Here is an 18825-nt window from a genome sequence, read left to right as displayed (position 1 = left end):
AGCTACTTGGGAGGCTGAGGCAGGAGAATTACCTGAACTCAGAAGGCAGAGGTTGTAATGAGCCAAGATTGTGCCACTGCGCTCCAGCCTGGGCAACAGAGTGAGACCCTGTCTCAAAAACTAAATAAATAAAAATTTAAAAGAGAAAGCATTAAGATGTTGAATTTTGTGTGTTGGCCCTAGTATATTCTTCCTGAGGTTGTCTGGTGTGCCCTCCCACATCAACAGACCACCTTATGAGAAGTTTTAGCTGTTAGGCCCAACTTCCACCTCATACCTTTGTCAACTGCATGTTTTACTTTTACATTTACAAGACTGTTAAAACCCACACTGTTCTACAACCAGATCTTGAGTGTTTTGTCCACAGCTTGTCTCTAAAAAATTGAAACAACATTTACATAGTTATAACTATGTAAATATTGTTTCTGAAGAGTTAAGTAGTGTGCTAGGATTATAAATCATACTTGATGGGTCCAATGTCACAACCCCTTGTCTGTTCAAAGGGAGAAATTTTTCTAACCTCACAGTCATATGGAATCTTTTCTTATATTCCATCAAGTGCTTAAAGTCAGGCCCTGCTTTTGTTTGTATCTTATTTGGACAGCGCCTTTTTTTGTATTGCTTTTTTATTGTCCTAGAGTGTATAATGGCCTTTCCCCAACCCTTGACAAAGTAACAATATTCCTTCATCATGGCTTCAGATTTTTCTGAAAAAACACAGAAAAGTCTTTTGAAACACACTTTCATGGAATCCTTCTCTAAAACCTAGACCTCTTCCATCCTCCTGTTCCAATCTGGATTTGTCTGCTCTTATGCTGGGACTTCCTTTCACCCCATCTCTAGGATTGAATCCACTATTTTGTGTAGCCTGCATTTCTTTCTCACTCATTTTAGGAACTATTTAATACATCTCAAGTATTTTTCCAAGAAAGGGTGCAAAAAGGGGTAATTTGTGCATATCTAAATATGAATTTAGTCTCTTTTACTTTATTCATCCTCTGTCTGAGTATGGAAATCTAAAATAACTTTCTTCATATCTTTGATGATACTGCTTCATTGTCTTCAGGCCTACAGTCTTGATGAAAAATTTGATCCTGGTGTAATTCTCTTTTCAGGTGACCATTTTTGCTCTCTGGAACTTGTGGAAATTTTTCTTTGGTATTTTGGGATTTAACTAGAATGTGCTTAAGTATGGGTCTTTTAATGGCCTTCGTACTTGTTCCTTATAATCTGAAGACTCATATACTACCTTAGTTTTGGGAAATTTTTTCCCATTAATTTCTTCCGTAATTTCCTTTCTCTTGTTGTCTTTATTTTCTCTTTCTGGGATGCCTCTTAACTGGATTCTGGATTTCTTGGATTATGCATCTGTCTCTTCTTTTTTCTTTTCTTCGTCTTTTTGCTTTATGTTCTGGGAAATCTCCTTTAACTTTTTCATTACTATCATTAGGTTGTTTGGCCCTAACTATGAGATATTTCTTTTGGACTAGGAGTGAAAATTACTAAAACATGAAATGTGCTGTGATCCATGAAAGCTTGGGAACCTCTGCTCTACAAAGCATGCCCCACCTACAACCAAGTTAGTAGTCTTCTTACTCAAAGAAGAGGTACATTGGAAATAGATCTATTTACTCAAAATACCATACACCAGTTACTCATTCTTCAATGTAAGTGGACAAGCAAGGAAGGATCACCCAACATGAGGAGGAAAAACAAACAAACCATTCTTTGGTTTGTTTGTTTTTTTAAATTTCAGTAATCATGTCTTTAGTCTCTAAAAGCTCTTTCTTGTTCTGAGTCATCCTTTATCATAGCATCCTACGGGGTGAATATAATAATCTCAGATCTCTAGGTATACTAGTGAGAGGGTTTTTTGTTCCTCTCTTTTCCCTGAATTATATGTTTCCAGGGATGTAGGGAGCCTCTCTCTCTCTCTCTCTCTCTCTCTCTCTCTCTCTCTCTCTCTCTCTCTCTCTCTCTTTCTCTCATATGCTCTTATTCTTCCTCATGTTGGGTGATCCTTCCTTGCTTGTCCACTTACATTGAAGAATGAGTAACTGGTGTATGGTATTTTGAGTAAATAGATTTCCAATGTACCTCTTCTTTGAGTAAGAAGACTACTAACTTGGTTATAGGTGGGGCATGCTTTGTAGAGCAGAGGTTCCCAAGCTTTCATGGATCACAGCACATTTCATGTTTTAGTAATTTTCACTCCTAGTCCAAAAGAAATACCTCATAATTAGGGCCAAACAACCTAATGATAGCAGATTGGATGGTATCTGAAAGATGTTACTGTGTTTCCTTCAAATTTAAAATATTCCACATGCCTCTCTGAGTTGGCTGTGGTGCTCTAAGTTCAGATGGTATCCTGAACTGGTGAATTTCACACAGAGTTTGGGAACCATGACTCAGGGTGAATGGATTGGGAGTGAACAGGCCACAGATTCTTTAAATTTCAGAATGAGGATTGCTTTGTCTGGGCACCAGCAGCTACACTACAGCCTTAGATCTTCCATTAGCTTTGTGCTGTTTCTAGAAAAGCCTTGGAATATTTTTGCCTCAGTATCTGTACTCTCCTTATCTATAATCTGTGTTCATAGAGTGGAGAAGGCACTAATTTCCCCATTTTCTGCCCCTCTTCTTTCTTCTGCCTTTGTTTCCCTGAGACCTCATCCTACTTTTCTCCCAAGGGTTCTAACGGGCAGATAAGCTTAGCCTCCATCCTAGCCCTCCATAATGTATTTTTTGGCTATGGCTTTCACTGTTCTTTTTCATTTGAATTTATTTTCTAACCTTCAGATCTGTGTAAATCTCTCATCAAGTGATGAGTCTACCCTTTACCTTTTCCTGGTGTGGACTTATTCCTTTTTGTACTCTTAATCTTTAATGTAATTTGGGGAGGGATGGGAAGCCAACATGTGTACACTCTGCTATCAGGAACTAGAAACTACATTGTCTCTTGATTTCTTATCATAATCAATGAAGTGGGTACTATTAATGTCCTCTTTTTACAGCTGTGATAACTGAACAGGGGGGCAGCTAGGACTCAAACCCAAGTCTGTTACCACTAAGGCATGTGCTGTTTTTATTGTTGGCTAGGAAGAGGTGTTAAGTACACAGGTGTTAAACTCACCGGTTCAGGATGTCATCTGAAACAATTACTTCATTTTAAAAAAGAGATTGAGGGCCGGGCGCGGTGGCTCAAGCCTGTAATCCCAGTACTTTGGGAGGCTGAGACGGGCGGATCACGAGATCAGGAGATCGAGTCCATCCTGGCTAACACAGTGAAACCCCATCTCTACTAAAAAATAAAAAAAAAAAAACTAGCCGGGCGAGGTGGCAGGCGCCTGTAGTCCCAGCTACTCGGGAGGCTGAGGCAGGAGAATGGCGTGAACCCGGGAGGCGGAGCTTGCGGTGAGCTGAGATCTGGCCACTGCACTCCAGCCTGGGCGACAGAGCAAGACTCCGTCTCAAAAAAAAAAAAAAAAGAGAGAGATTGAAAGTTTTATGTGCTAGGAAAGCTGTCAGAATTGGTCAGGAATTTGAGATATTGATCAGCCTCTGCCTAGAGCCTTTTCTTGGTTACTGGACCATTTTGAGCAATAATTTTCAAACTTTATTTTTTTAGTCAAGTTCTTCCTTTAAATTAAATCTGTGCAGAAATCCCGTATGTTTACAGATATAATAGGTGATGCTGCTCTGGTTCAAGTTAGATGGGATACTCACAGTTCACTCCTCAGCTCTCCTTGGTGGCCCCTAAGACTTCTCCTTTGAGCAGTTTTTAAAAACCTTTCATCTGAAATAAATAAATAAATAAATTTAAAAAACTAATAAGAAAATAAAATCTTTGATCTAAGGTTGCAAACCATTTGTCCAGCGGGAAGAAAACATTTTAAGTAGTTTAAGAATAGGTTGGTACCAAAGTAAGATTAAATGTAAATCATTTTAAAATTACTTGGGTAAGTGAAATGTTTACTCTTGTTCTCCATTTCCCAGTTGCAGATTATTGCACTATTTGAGTTCCTTCATAGTGCTGGTTTTTAAATAAGGAAATAAGCAAAAAAATCAACATGCTAACTTCTTAATCTATTGAATAGGTAATTAAATTAGTCCAAAATTGCTAAAATGTGTGTAGTGAAAAGTCTGCCTCCCATGCCGCCCCATTTCTCCACTATCTCTCTCATGCATAGAGGACCCCAGAGATAACCACTATTGTTAATTTCTTATGTACTCTTCTAGACACAAGAAAATTTGAATATATACTCTCCCCCTATCCTTTTACACAATAGATAAGTTGACTCTATTTAATAGAAATTGAATAAAAGGAGTATTTAGAAATATATGCAAAATCAGTAAAACATTCAATTTATATAAATATGTGACTTTTTCATTTCTTTTAACAGGAAAAAATTAAAGAGTACATCTAAATATATTTATCAAACATTATTTTTGAATGGTGAAAACAGTGACATTAAGATTTGTGCTCTAGGAGAAGAATGGAGCTTACACAAAATATATTTATGTCAAGTAAGTATTTTTTCTATTTGAGTAACAGAGTAATCACTTAAACTCTTAAATCATGTTCTTTCTCATTGCACTTCACAGTAATCTTTTGCATGAACACCATAGTGGTTAAATCCTCTCATTTGGTAAAACGTCTGTAAGAAAAATGGTAAGCATTGTTAGTGAAAACTAAGTTTGGTCTAGAAAGAGATTTTGAGATTTCAGTATCATACGAGCCTAATACTACGTATTTGTCATTACTTCATAAAGTGCTTTTTTCAGTGCCTTCTGTTGATAAAAGGGGAATAGTTGGGGAAAAATATTTAACATTAAAGTTAAGATCGTAATGTGTTTATTTTGCTTATGGTTATTTAAATTGGATAAACTCACCTGAAATGTTGCTTTGTAGTTCACATTGAGTGTGAGTGGAAAGTTCTTCCCTGGAAAATCCAGGTAAAGACAACACCAAAAAGTATATAGACTAAGTCGATTTCTGTACTGAAAATATTACTACTTGCCACCCCACTTTAAAAATTCAGAACTTTCATAGCCGGCGTGGTGATGGGCACCTGTAATCCCAGCTACTCAGGAGGCTGAGACAGGAGAATTGCTTCAGCCTGGGAGATGGAGGTTGCAGTGAGCTGAGATCGTGCCACTGCACTCCAGCCTGGGTAACAGAGCGAGACTCTGTCTAAAAAAAAAAAAAAAATCAGAGTTTTCAAAATAGAATACAATGTTGCTCTAAGGGCCCAAATATTTTATTCCAGATATTGGTCTAGGCACTAGGAATAAAACAACAGTTTTTATCGTTTAGAACTTATATTTTTCCTCTTTACCATTTGAGAATAATTACTGGTAAGACAGTATAGTATAAACTTTTTCAGTAGAAGTATTTGGAAAGGAATTGCCTTCTCTAACATTTTAATCATGTTTTAAAATGTGTTTTTGAGACCGGGTGCGGTGGCTCACGCCTGTAATCCCAGCACTTTGGGAGGCCGAGGTGGGCGGATCACAAGGTCAGGAGATCAAGACCATCCTGGCTAACACCGTGAAACCCCGGGCGCCTGTAGTCCCAGCTACTCGGGAGGCTGAGGCAGGAGAATGGCGTGAACCTGGGAGGCAGAGCTTGCAGTGAGCCGAGATTGCGCCACTGCACTCCAACCTGGGTGACAGAGCGAGACTCCATCTCAAAAAAAAAAAAAAAAATGTGTTTTTGAAACAAATTTATTTTGGCTTGAAGTATGTTGCCCAGACACTATATCAGAATATTGCTTTTAGCTTCAGGATATGATTCATATTGTTTCTTTTTAATATCTGGAAGCAGTTTTGTGAACTTAAGGTTGAGAATACCTCTGTTAAAACTTTACCTCTCATGGAAGCTGTATTGATTATAGTTCAAGCCACATGCTAAAATATAAGCACCCTGAAGACAGAAACAATATTGATTTTGTTTATTGCTATATTCACAGTGCCTTCTACATACTAAGTACTCAGTAACATTTTAAAATAAATTAGTTAATATTTGATCAATTTCAAAATAATTCTAATTATGAGGAGTGCTATCTGGCAGATAACTAAAGACTTCATTCTATACCTTTCCAAGAATTCAGGTCCATTCTGGAAATTTCTCATTAGATTAAACTAAATTTTGGATTTTCCCTAATTTCTTTGGGAATCATTCTGTTTGTGCTGACTTGGGACTGGTTTGGTCCTTTATAGCCACTCAGGTGTACAGTAAGGATTCAACAGTTTGAATAAAAAGCTAACCAGGTTCAAATAGAAATACAGGAATTCAATTTAGATAGTAATATAGGAATTTTAGTTTTTTGTCAAAAATAGTACTAAACTGAAAGCATATTTTGATACACCTATTAGTGTCCGTATCTTAATTTCTTTTCTCCTGTAGACATTTGGCAGTTCTTTTTCTGTTGAAGTAATAGAATGGATGAGATTAGTTAATGGATAGAATAGTTGCTTAGAATTAGAAATGGGAAAATAATTTGGAAGACACAGAAAGTACTTGATAATCGTTGACTTTTTTTTTTTTTTTTTTAAGTCTGGCTACTTTTCTAGTATGTTCAGTGGTTCTTGGAAAGAATCCAGCATGAATATTATTGAACTGGAGATTCCTGACCAGAACATTGATGTAGAAGGTAACTACCATAATAATTAACTATTATGCAAGAATCATAAAAACATAATCTTATTCTTTTGGTAGAAACTAAATAATTCCTTCTAGCCTTGTAGTCTAGAAAACTCCTTTTATCACCTCAAGGTGATAATTTTATGTTGATTTATGCCATAGTTTATCAGTTCTGTCCATCCTGTCACTAATCTGTTTTGTCATGTGGGCCTTATCAGTCTGTTTACTTATCTTTGTAAATATGCCCACCTGGGATATGGAAGACGTAGGATGAAGGAAGGAAAAGTATGACCATTTTTTTAATTATGTAGAAAATCTGATAAATAATACTTATTTATTATTCCCTATTTTCTGGGAACAATAAAGGCATAAATCATGTAATATTGTTTTAGAGCTAAAAGAATCCTTAGTTGAGGAAGCTGAGGCCCAAAGGAGTTAAGGGACTTACTTTGGATCTCAGAGCAGTTTAGTGAGCCTATGTCAGACGACAGCTCTCCTCATTCCCATTCCAGTGCTCTTGCTACTCCCCTCATTGGTGGTCCACATGGAAGTACCTGGTGCTCAATACAAAGGCAAAGAAATAGTTAAGAATATTTACAAGGCAAACTATGTGGGACGTTCGTAACAGTGGCGGTGGAGGAAGGATGGACAGGCATAGATCACTGTGGGGGCTGGGCATGAGTGTGGCATGGACAGGACTCAGGAACTGTACCACATTTCTCAGTGGTGAAGTGCTGAAAGCAGCAGGGTTAAGATTATCTTTGAGTCTGCATATTTGTACTTAACGATTGGTCTACTCAGGAGTATCTTATAAAACTTCTTCCAAGGCATCTTGGTTGTGACCACTGATGTCAAGATTACATGTTAGAAGAATGCAGCTAGATTTGGTAGAATAAACAGAAATTTATAACCTTGTTATTAAATTAACAGTGTCAACCAGTAACGATTACTAGCGTTTTTAATTAAAGAGATACTTCTGTTATCCTTTTGTGTACATGCCACATTTAGACAAATGTCTTTGTGTGTGAAGACAGTCGTCATTGTTATTTATATAATACTTGTAATAGATATAAATATTATTTCATCCTACATGTGTACCTTGCTTTCAGCACTGCAGGTTGCATTTGGTTCACTGTATCGAGATGATGTCTTGATAAAGCCCAGTCGAGTTGTTGCCATTTTGGCAGCAGCTTGTTTGCTGCAGTTGGTAAGTATGCACATGATTCAAAGAAAGGTTCAGAATAATAATCTTTGTCTCAAAGTGTGTACTCCAAAAACAAAAATAAAGCTTAGCTTTTTAGAGTTTTTAAATAAAATTGAAACGTATAAATATGCCATTTGTTAGAAATCATTTAAAATGCCTAACCAAAAGCAATTTATTATAACTGAGGGAGTCTTGATGTCTGCATAAAATGAATGCAGGCCATTTCTGTGTAGATATCTTAGTATGACTATAATGTGGAAAAAACTTACTTGTCTAAGGTCATTTACAGATTTCTATTCATTAATGACTCTTAAGCAGATGGCTTATGATTACTAATCAATATCATTCATGGGTTCAAATAAACATGCATTCCTACTATTTAAATTTCTCTTAGTTTTGAAAGAATTGTGTATAAATCACATATATGTATTTTAATCTACCGGCAGAATGACAGATTTGTTCATTTAACCGAAGTGTATTGAGCACTGTGTCAAACTAGACACAGAAATCCAAAGGTAACTTAAGATGTAATCCTTACTTTCAAAAAGTTCACAATATAGTATGTATGTGTGGAGAGCGGTGGGAGGGTTGATATACAAACCCAGAGGTAAAGTAAGAGCTGTTCAATATTATAGATATGATAATAAACATCCTGTAGCATTTAGTGAATGCATAAAGAAGGAAGTGGTCAGTTCACCCTGGTGGTATCACAGAGGAAAGTAACGTTTCCACATTGAGTCTTGAAAGTTGAAAGTGTGTTTGTATTGCAAAGTAGGAAGAGGGGAAGGAAGAGCATTTCAGACAGAACAGAGTAAACTAAGACCTAGCGATGTGAAATCGTGGAGGATTCAAGACTCTAACAGAAACATGGCTCCTGCATAAACATAAGAAGGATTGGAGAAGAGAGGGGCAGAAGCCAGATCATGAAAATACCGTTACACATTGCTGAGTTTAGCGTACACAGCACCTTTGGAATATTTTAATCAGGGGAAAGACGAAGTTATGTTTTAGAAAGAATACTTCAGTAACAATGTGAAAGATGAATTGAAGGAATGATGAATACAGCATTAGAGACAAAACCTATTGCAGTCGTCCAAGGGAGGAAAGTAGGGTAGTAGCAATAAGCTTGGAGAGGAAAAAGTAGATAGCAGAGAGATTCAGGGATAATCCACTGGACTTGGTGACAGACTAAGTGTTAAGAGGAAAGGGGAGGAGTCTAGAATGATTTCCAGGTAAGTTGAAAATCCTAATGGAGTCAATGTTTTATTTTAATCTTAAAAAATTGTTTAACTTTTGTGTGGTATTTTTGTACTGATTCATTTGAAATATTAGTTAATAGCTTGCTAAATATCCTTGGTTGAGATCATTTGATTTTCAAAATGTTTTGATCCTTTCAATACTTATTTCCAATAAGTATACTTTATTTTCTAACTCTGGTCCTTTTGATTTTGTTCTAAATTCACTTTCTGCGTTACTTTTATGATTTACTAACTCTTTAACTTAATATACCTGCATGATGAATATATTTCAGAAATTTGAACGAAAAGTAGTATTCTTTCCATATATTAAAGTTAGTTCACTTAAAACCTATATAAACATTTTAGGTTAAAACTTTAATGTTCATAATTTAAAATAACAATATACTTGTTTTAGGTGTGTCTCTTAGATATTGTAGTTATTTTAAACTTAATAATTACTTTCTGCTAATGCATACTATTTGTTTAGGCCCATGACATGGTTAACTGACTATGTAGACTTCTTAATTTAAAAAGAAATGGCAAAACAGACAAAATGCTGCTAAAGAAATTTGCAAAGGTCTCAGAGAGGGAAGAATAGAAAAGAAAAAGAATAGCAGTATTCATCTCTACCTGACTGCTCCCCCCACCTTCCATTTTCAAATTCCAAGTATTTAGTTAAATACTTGCTGAATTTTTTTCAGTATTTTTATTGGACTTGTTAAAAAAAAAAACACAAAACTTAGGTTTGCTGCACTTAATGAGTTTTCTTTCTTTTCTTTCTTCCTTCTTTTTTTTTTCCTTTTTAATATGTAAAAGCACATATCAGAGCTAATTTTTCCCACGTGAAATGGGCCTTTCCAGTGCTTATTTATATTTACAGGACGGTTTAATACAGCAGTGTGGTGAGACAATGAAGGAAACAATTAATGTGAAAACTGTATGTGGCTATTACACATCAGCAGGGACCTATGGATTAGATTCTGTAAAGAAAAAGTGAGTTACCTTTCTCATTTTTCTTCCTATCCCACTTTAGGAATTTGGTTGCTTTAGTTTCTTAAAAGAATGTATAGCTATAAGAAGGAAAGAATTAAGGAAAATTAGGATAGGGGAATGGAATTTTGTTAAATAAAAAGCCCATTTTAACTTTTGGACTAATTAGTAAATTCCTCAAAAGTGTTGTCTTTGTCAGTGACCATATGGGTTATATATATGCTTATAAAAACCTTGATCACTCTTGGTCAGGTGTAGTAGCTAACACCTGTAATCCCAGTGATTTGGGAGGCCAAGGCAGAAGGATCACTTAAGCCCAGGAGATCATGACCAGCCTGAGCAACATAGGGAGACCCCATCTCTACAAAAAATTTAAAAAATTAGCCAGGCATGGTGGCATGCACCTGTGGTCCCAGCCATTCTGGAGGCTGAGGTCAGAGGATTCTTTGAGCCCAGGAGGTTCAAGACTGCAGTGAGCTGTGATCATGCCACTGCACTTTATAGTATATTTTCTATTAAAATTGTTTAAGAAGTAGGCCTGATAGACATTATATCATTGCAATGACTGACAGTCCTTCTAACTCTTGAAAGTTGCAGTACCTGTTTTGAGATTTTAAAGGTTATAGTAGTATGCAGACCCCTTGATAAACTATTTAACACAAACTCAAAATGAAGTTTTAAAACTAGAAATGCTCTCATTAATATAAAGGAAATATTCTCTTAATAATATCCACTGACAAAAATAATACTAAATTTCCTATTGTTAAGTTAAAAGTTTTGAGCATGTTCTGGCAAGATTAATATTCTGATTTTAACTATAAGTCCTACTTAATAAATTGTAAATACATGGTATATAATGTAATAATTATATGTTTTAATTTCAGGTGCCTTGAATGGCTTCTAAACAATTTGATGACTCACCAGAATGTTGAACTTTTTAAAGAACTCAGGTATTTGAATTTCAAGTAACTTTATAATTAGTCATCCTAAAATATTGTTTATCATTTGTTAAAGTACATAACATTTTTGTAGAACACAAAAATATGAAAAAGCAAACAATTTAATGAAAGGGCTTGACTACATCCATAAGCTGAAGAAATGCTACACAAACTTATTTCTTTGTTGTGAATAATATAATGGATATTATGTCTACCGTTTTAACCAATTTTAATAGAAAAATGCATTACTGTTATAAGACTATAGAAAAGTTTCAGGTTTTGCCAGACTTTTAGAGAATTTAAAAGGTATATTTTAAAAATCATCTTTATTATTGAGAAATAAGTTTGAAGAAACTGTTTTGGCCTTTTTTTTTTTTTTTTTAACCTTCAAAAACTTTTCATGTTGATCGGTTTTCTCACTAGAATGAATTCTCTGATGTGGCATAACAAATGTGTGGCTCCTATAAATGTACATTTTTCCGTCTCTGATTATTTCACTCCTTGAATTCAAATCTGTAATCCCAGCTACTCTGGAGGCTGAGGCAGGAGGATTGCTTGAGCCATGGAGGTCAAGGTTGCAGTGAGCTGTGATTGCGACACTGCACTCCAGCCTCAGTGTGAGTGAGACCCCATTGAGACCAAGTTACCATAGTTCTTCACTGTCACCTCCTGGTACAAGGTCTTCTGAACCAGGTCAAGGTATTCCCACTCCTGATGAGAGAAGTCTATGGCCATGTCCCTGAATGTTACGAATTCGCAGGCCATGGTTTTAGACAAGCAAAAGCCAATCAGTCCTCAGGGTTTCTCTACCAGAAAAGCAGATTTAGGAAAACCTAGACCTGTAATCCCAGCACTTTGGGAGGCCAAGTTGGGAGGATTGCTTGAATCTAGGAGTTCAAGATCATCCTGGGCAAGATAGTGACGTCCCCTCTCTTTGAGAAAATATCAGTCTTCCTTTAAAAAAAACTGTTAGCACCACACAGGGTCCCATGCAGGCTTCAGGCTGGGGCTGCAGAGGCTCCCACAGTCAACTGCGCTGCCTTCATCTTCAAGCGGGACCCGGTTGCACACAGCACAGCGCAGAGCCAGAGGTCCTGGAGATGGAGCCAGAGGGCCAAGATTTCTCTGTCACCTGTGGACCATGTAGTCCAAGCTGGAATAATAGGACCGCAGTCACCCGTGAGAAATGGATTCCAGGGTTCTAAAAACCTACAAGATATATGGCGGTGACAATGAGGACTGCCCACCACCCAAGCTATATAGCAGTCTTTCTTTTTTAAAGAGATGGGGGCCTTGCTATGTTGCCCAGGCTAGACTCAAACTCCTGGGCTCAAGCAGTCCTCCCACCTCAGCCTCCAAGTAGCAGGGATTATAGGCACATACCACTGCACCCAGCTTAGTTTGGCTTTTTGGATTAAGTACGCATATTATCCATTTATTCCTGCAGCAAGTACTTCCTAACTGTTCATTATGTAAAGATACTCTGTTTGTGGCTGTGAAGGATGCAGAGATGATTTTGTCATGGTCTCTTGCTGTCAGGGAACTTATTTATAGTAATGGGACTAAGGTATTTGTGATGGGTCTGAGAAAATCTGGCTAGCAGTGAAGTTTTGAAGGCTGGTTGGCATTACAGTCATTTTCTGGCTTGCATTTACTTGACAGCGGTGCTTTGGAGACAGGGATACAAATGTGCCCAGGAGTAAGTGACTTTCTGATGGAAATGTACAAAACTAAAGTCAAACATTGCATAGCTTCCCGGGATGTGAATTTTACTGATTGTACTGATTTTTTGTTGTTGTTGAGGTGGGGGAGAGGTAAACATTTTTGTGTTTAAATACATTATAGAATAGAGGGAATTCAAATTTCCTTGAACTCTCAAGATACCATTTATAGAAATGTTATTTTTATGGTTAGACCACCACCTAGATCATTGGGTTTTTTCCTTTCTTTTGCCTTTACGAGGTAATTTGGTAGAGAAGTGTGAGAGACATTCATCACCTGGTGATAGCGAGGCATAAATAAATCACTGTAGAATGTTTGATTTGAAAATCATTAGAAACACTTTAATACAGTCAACCCTCCATATCCATGGGTTCTCCATTTGTGGATTCAACCAACTGCTGATTGAAAAGATTTGGGGGAAAAACTTTAAAAAATGATAACAAAAAACCCAATATTGTATGACAACTATTGTATAACATTTACATTGTAGTAAGTGCTATAAGAACACCTAGAAATGATTTAAAGTATATGAGAGGATGTGCATAGGTTACATGCAAATACTGTGCCATTTTATATAAGGGCCTTGAGCATAGAGGATTTTGGTATTTGTAGGGAGTTCTGAAACCAACCCCCCACAGATACAAGGGGACAACTCTAATTTCTCATTGAGCTTTTTGAAAAAGGAGCAGGATCCTCTTAAAAACCCACATGCTCTCTTGGCTTTTTGTGGCTCAAAGAAAGAAAGAACAAAGGAAAAGCAAAACAAAACAAAATAACTGATGATGTCATTTTCACTCTAAATAGCACGTGTTTCTTGATCTTATGCTCTTGAATAGTACTAAAACCATAGTTTATGACTAAGCAATTCTCTTAAGCCTAGAGGTTAAAGATTACTTTGACGATATAGCTGTTCTAGTGTCTTTTTTTTTTTTTGGAGACAGTATCTTGCTCTGTTGCCCAGGCTGGAGTGCAGTGGTACAGTCTCGGCTCACTGCAACCTCCACCTCTTGGGCTCAAGTGATCCTTCTACCCCTTCAGCCTCACAAGTAGCTGGGACTACAGGTGCACACCACCATGATTGGCTAATTTTTTTTTTTTTTTTTTTTTTTTTTTTTTGGTGCACAAGGTCTCACCATGTTGTCCAGGCTGGTCTCAAACGTCTGGCTTCAAATGATTCTCCTGCCTCCCAAAGTGCTGGGATTACAGATGTGAGCCACTATGCCTGGCATTTTTTTAAAGAACAAAACAAAACATAGAAGTGGGGTGGTGGAGGGCAAAAGAGGATGGCTGTCATTTTATCAGCGCATACTGAAAATTCTCTTATTGGAACCTTGCTTTAACTTGATTAATCAGCAGATCAGAGCTCTTTGTTTCCCTATCAGTGTGAAAAGGACCTTTCACAGCACACTATCTGAATTAAAAGTATCCTTGTATCCAGATAGATTGTTTTCTAAGATTCTTTGTCTTGGGCAGAAGGACTGCTGTCATTTTTAATTCCATGTATTTTTTAAAAGAAAGACAAAGCTTTTAGTTCCACCAGGATCCTTTAGCCCGTGCCTAAAGATAAGCTCACTCCCTCTATTTATCCTTTTCAGTATAAATGTCATGAAACAGCTTATTGGTTCATCTAACTTATTTGTGATGCAAGTGGAGATGGATATATACACCGCTCTAAAAAAGGTACTGACATAATATGATGTCATATTATGCAAGGATGTCACCTCAGCACTGTGTATAATGGTGAAAAACTGGAAACAGTGTTCAGCAATACAGGGATGGTTATAAATGTAGGAAAAGGAAATAGGCCAAAACATTAAAAAGTCTTTATATTTAGGGATTTGGTATCATTAGTGATTTTAACTTTATTTTTTGTACTTTTCTATTTTAGGAATACTTTTCTGTTTTTTCCCAGACTTCTCTTTAACAAAAAATATGTTGTTGTTATTTATTTACGTAATCAGAAATGTTTTATATCATTTTTAGGAACGTTTTCAAAGTTGAGCTTCAGTTAATGATGGTATTTTTAGACACACTTTTTCTAAGCAATGTTGAAATTTTTCTTTCAAAGGCTTGTTTGCATGTCTGGCATATGTTTTACTTCATCCTTTTGAAAAGTTTCAACATTTTGAAAATCTAATTTTATTTTCACAACTCTTTGAAGACACAGATCAGCCACTATTCTTTCATGTAGATAGTGAGACTCAGAGCAGGCTTGAGGCAGAGACTGGATCTTGGGAGTCCAAGTCCATTGCCCTCTTCGTACTGCATAATCCCGCCTTTACCCTTTTGTCCCCAAAACTGTGGTGAGTATTTAACACGGTTGTGAAACTTCAGACTGAGACACTTTCTAGCTTATCTCATAGGGACTCTTTGTTTGTTTGTTTCTATGGTAGAGATGAAATTTTGTTACTATTTTTCTTCAAGGAACTTTACTATCTGGGCTATCCAGTCTTTTAAAAAATTGGTGCAGAGGTCAGGCACAGTGACTCACGCCTGTAATCCCAGCAATTTGGGAGGCCCAGGCTGGCAGATTGCTTACGGCGCAGAGTTCAAGATCAGCTTGGGTAACATGGCAAAAACCCCTGTCTACAAAAAATCCGAAAGCTTAGCTGGGTGTGGTGTTTGTGCCTGTAGTCCCAGCTACTCAGGAGGCTGAGGTGGGAGGATCACCTGAACCTAGGACGTGCAGCCCGCAGTGAGTTGTCACAGTGGCATTCATTTCTGTTGTTATAACTGCTTTTTGCCAGTAATGAAAAGTGCTAATACTTACAGGGTGTTTACATGCCATGCACCATTCTAAGTATTTATATATATTAAATATTTTAGTGTCCTATGAGATAAACATATTATCATGCTCATTTTACAAATGAAGAAATTAAGGCCCAGAGATATTAGGTAATGTGCCCAGCTCTTAAGTGCCAGGTCCAGGATTTAAAAGTTTTTGCTCTTACCTGCTGTGCATATTATCTCAGCAACAATAAGACAAAGAAGCTCCTTTTTCCCGTGTTAATTTCTTGCTTTTATAATCTCATATAGTATTTAGTGAAATTGAGTTGTTAGTCAGTAGAATAAGTTAGTATAAAATTACTAATGTAATATACATATTAGACCTTTACCTTTTTAATACAGTAATCTCCAGTGAGTTACCATAAAGACTTCTCAAGGATTGGCTTACTCCTTAGCACCCACATCCAATTTTTATCACTGGACTGTGATTTTTTTTTTCTTTTTTCCTCGAGACAAGGTCTCGCTCTGTCACTTAGACTAGAACACAGTGGTGCAATCATGACTCACTGCAACCTTGACCTCCAGGGCTCAAAAGGTCCTCCCACCTCAGCCTCTTGAGTAGCTGGGACTCCAGATGCATGCCACCATGCCCTTTTTTTTTTTTTTTTCATAGAGGTGGGGTTTCACCATGTTTCCCAGGCTAGTCTAAACCTCTCTCAAGTGATCTGCCCGCCTTGGCCTCCCAAGTGCTGGGATTATAGGTGTGAGCCACAGCACCCAGCCATTGGACTATGATAATGCCGTGATAAATTGAGTGCTTATAAGCATGTCATCTAATAGTTGTACTTTCTTTTTTGCAATTGCTGGTAAAGTAGAAGTTAAATTTTTTAGCTATTATATTTTAAGGTGAAAGCAATCTGAAAATGTAAAATCATAAAATGATGAAATTTCATAATTGTTTTCTTATTTAATTTTTTTAACCCAGTGGATGTTCCTTCAACTTGTGCCTTCTTGGAATGGATCTTTAAAACAGCTTTTGACAGAGACAGATGTCTGGTTTTCTAAACAGAGGAAAGGTAGGCCTGAAGTTTTTGAGAACTTGTCTTTTAAAAGGAAATTTATTAAAATCAGGCCCTGTGAGAACAGAAAATAAATTAATTAATTAATCAAATGAAATCAGGCCCTGACTTGTTTATAGACTTAATTTTAGAGCTTAGAGAAAACCTTAGCAGTTATCTACTTCAGCCTCTCATTTACAGTGAGAAAATCAAGGCTAGATAAGAAAAATGCCTTACCTATCATTATCTGAATTGTTACTCCTTGAACTGTCACCATACTCTTGATCCCCCAAAACGATTGTTTTTCCCATTATATCACCAACAGATCTTGTTGACTGCATTTGTCTTGACCACACTGAGTTTTCTCTAACAAACTATACCCTGTCAGGCAGCCATTCTTAACATGGGGGCCATAGATAGGCTTTCATGTGTCACTGACCCCCAAAAGTGGTTACAGAATTTGATATGTGTGTGTGCTGCTGCATACATTTGTGGGAGGAGAGCTTCCATGCCTTCCATCAGATTCTCAGTAGAGACTGATCTAAAATTGGTTAAGATCAACTGCTATAAGGTCTTATCTGTACAAAGAAGGGCATGCAATGTAAAAAATACATGTGTGTGTATATTAAAATGTATGTATGTTATTTTTTACTTTGCTAAAACATATCTAGAAAAAGTATTTTTTATGGCTGTCAGGTGCAAAGAACTGGATAAATCATAATCCTTGGTTCATGATTTTCTTAGCTTATAGCCACCTTTTTGGTTTATTTTTAATACGTTGAGCCTTTATGACCTAATCTTGGAGAATTAGAATATCAGTAACTTCAGTCTAACTCATGTGCTTCTTTTCTATTGAGTCCGTCTGACTTTTCCTAACCACTATCTTGAACTTCGTGTTTATTCTTTTGCTTTAAAAATATATATTATTGCACCAAGTATATATATCTTAACATATATTACATAGTGGTGTGCTAATAAGCTGACTCTGAAAAAAACAATCCCTGATTAGTACCATTTTTTAATTCCCATGGTACAAATTTTCCCATCGTGGCTGATTGATTGCAAACTACCAACATGACATCACTTTGTGAAAAAGGAGATGTACACAGTCAGCTCCTATAAGCCAGCGGCAACACGCCACTGGATAATGTATCATTTTGTTTTAGTTGTTATGGAACTATGTCACATTGTGGCCTTAATTTTAATTTCCTTTCTAACTAAAGAGATTGAACGACCCTTAATATGGTTATTAGCCACATGTTTCATCTTCTGTGAGATATCTGTTTAGGTATGTTTCCTATTGTAATGTCACATTTGTCTTTTCTTATTGATTTGTAGGCTTTCTTTATGTATTCCTGATAACTAATACTTTGTCGTAAATATGTTCTGCACTTCCAGTTTGTAGGTTATCTTTTTAATTGATTAAAGATGTCTTTTTGGTTGGTGCCGTGGCTCACGCCTGTAATCCCAGCACTTTGGGAGGTCAAGGCAGGAGGCTCACTTGAGCCCAGGAGTTCAAGGACAGCCTGAGCAACATAAAGAATTTGCAGGGCAGCCAGGCACGGAGGCTCATGCTTGTGCTTCCAGCACTTTGGGAGGCTGAGGTGGGCAGATCACAAGGTCAGGAGTTGGAGACCAGCCTGGCCAACATGGTGAAACCCCATCTCTACTAAAGATACAAAAATTAGCTGGGCTTGGTGGCAGGCGCCTGTAATCCCAGCTGCTAGGGAGCCTGAGGGAGGAGAATCGCTTGAAACCAGAAGGCAGAGGTTGCAGTGAGCCAAGATTGCGCCACTGCACTCCAGCCTGGGCAACGAGCGAAACTCTGTCTCAAAAAAAAAAGAATTAGCAGGGCATGGTGGTGTGCACTTGTCTATATTCCCAGCTACTGGGGAGGCTGACATGGGGGGAGGATCACCTGAGCCTGTGGGGGTCGGGGCTGCAGTGAGCCATGGCCACACACCACTGCACTGCAGCCTGGACAGCAGAGTATGAGACCCTGTCCCAAAAAAAAAAGGAAAAAAAAAATGTTTTTTGATGAATAGATGTTCTTAATTTTAAAATTTCATGCTCTTTATAGCTTAGTTAAATTCATTTTATAGAATTATTTTATGTAGTTAGATTTCCTACCTCAGAGCCAGATAAATTATTTTTCTATAAAACTCTTGAAATAAAAATATGTAAAGAACCATATCAGTGAAATATAACTTGATTTCCTTGAAGAACAAAAATACTAAACTTGTATCTTAAATTATACTTTCATGTTACATTATGGCAATTAAAGAGGGACTAGGGAAATTAT

At 37.0% G+C, this 18825-nt stretch overlaps 3 protein-coding genes across 3 annotated transcripts in view; 2 read left to right on the top strand and 1 right to left on the bottom strand.

Annotated features, from left to right (window-relative positions):
* The window catches only part of NFU1 (NFU1 iron-sulfur cluster scaffold), a 532135-nt gene that overhangs the window by 445393 nt on the left and 67917 nt on the right, over nucleotides 1–18825 (bottom strand). The gene's annotated exons all lie outside the window — the stretch shown is intronic.
* SNRNP27 (small nuclear ribonucleoprotein U4/U6.U5 subunit 27) overlaps nucleotides 1–18825 on the top strand; it is a 716203-nt gene that overhangs the window by 643221 nt on the left and 54157 nt on the right. The window lies entirely within an intron of this gene.
* GMCL1 (germ cell-less 1, spermatogenesis associated) overlaps nucleotides 1–18825 on the top strand; it is a 52932-nt gene that overhangs the window by 4494 nt on the left and 29613 nt on the right. Inside the window, exons 2-8 of the mRNA XM_050754448.1 lie at nucleotides 4404–4527; nucleotides 6560–6656; nucleotides 7756–7853; nucleotides 9969–10081; nucleotides 10963–11028; nucleotides 14334–14418; nucleotides 16451–16541. Of these exons, the coding sequence (XP_050610405.1) occupies nucleotides 4404–4527; nucleotides 6560–6656; nucleotides 7756–7853; nucleotides 9969–10081; nucleotides 10963–11028; nucleotides 14334–14418; nucleotides 16451–16541 (674 nt within the window). The remainder of the gene's footprint in view (nucleotides 1–4403; nucleotides 4528–6559; nucleotides 6657–7755; nucleotides 7854–9968; nucleotides 10082–10962; nucleotides 11029–14333; nucleotides 14419–16450; nucleotides 16542–18825) is intronic.

The sequence above is a fragment of the Macaca thibetana genome, chromosome 13 (genome assembly GCF_024542745.1).
Source record: "Macaca thibetana thibetana isolate TM-01 chromosome 13, ASM2454274v1, whole genome shotgun sequence".
Classification (NCBI taxonomy): domain Eukaryota; kingdom Metazoa; phylum Chordata; class Mammalia; order Primates; family Cercopithecidae; genus Macaca; species Macaca thibetana.
Note: the sequence above shows the minus strand (reverse complement) of the source record. Positions and strands in the feature narration are given on the sequence as shown.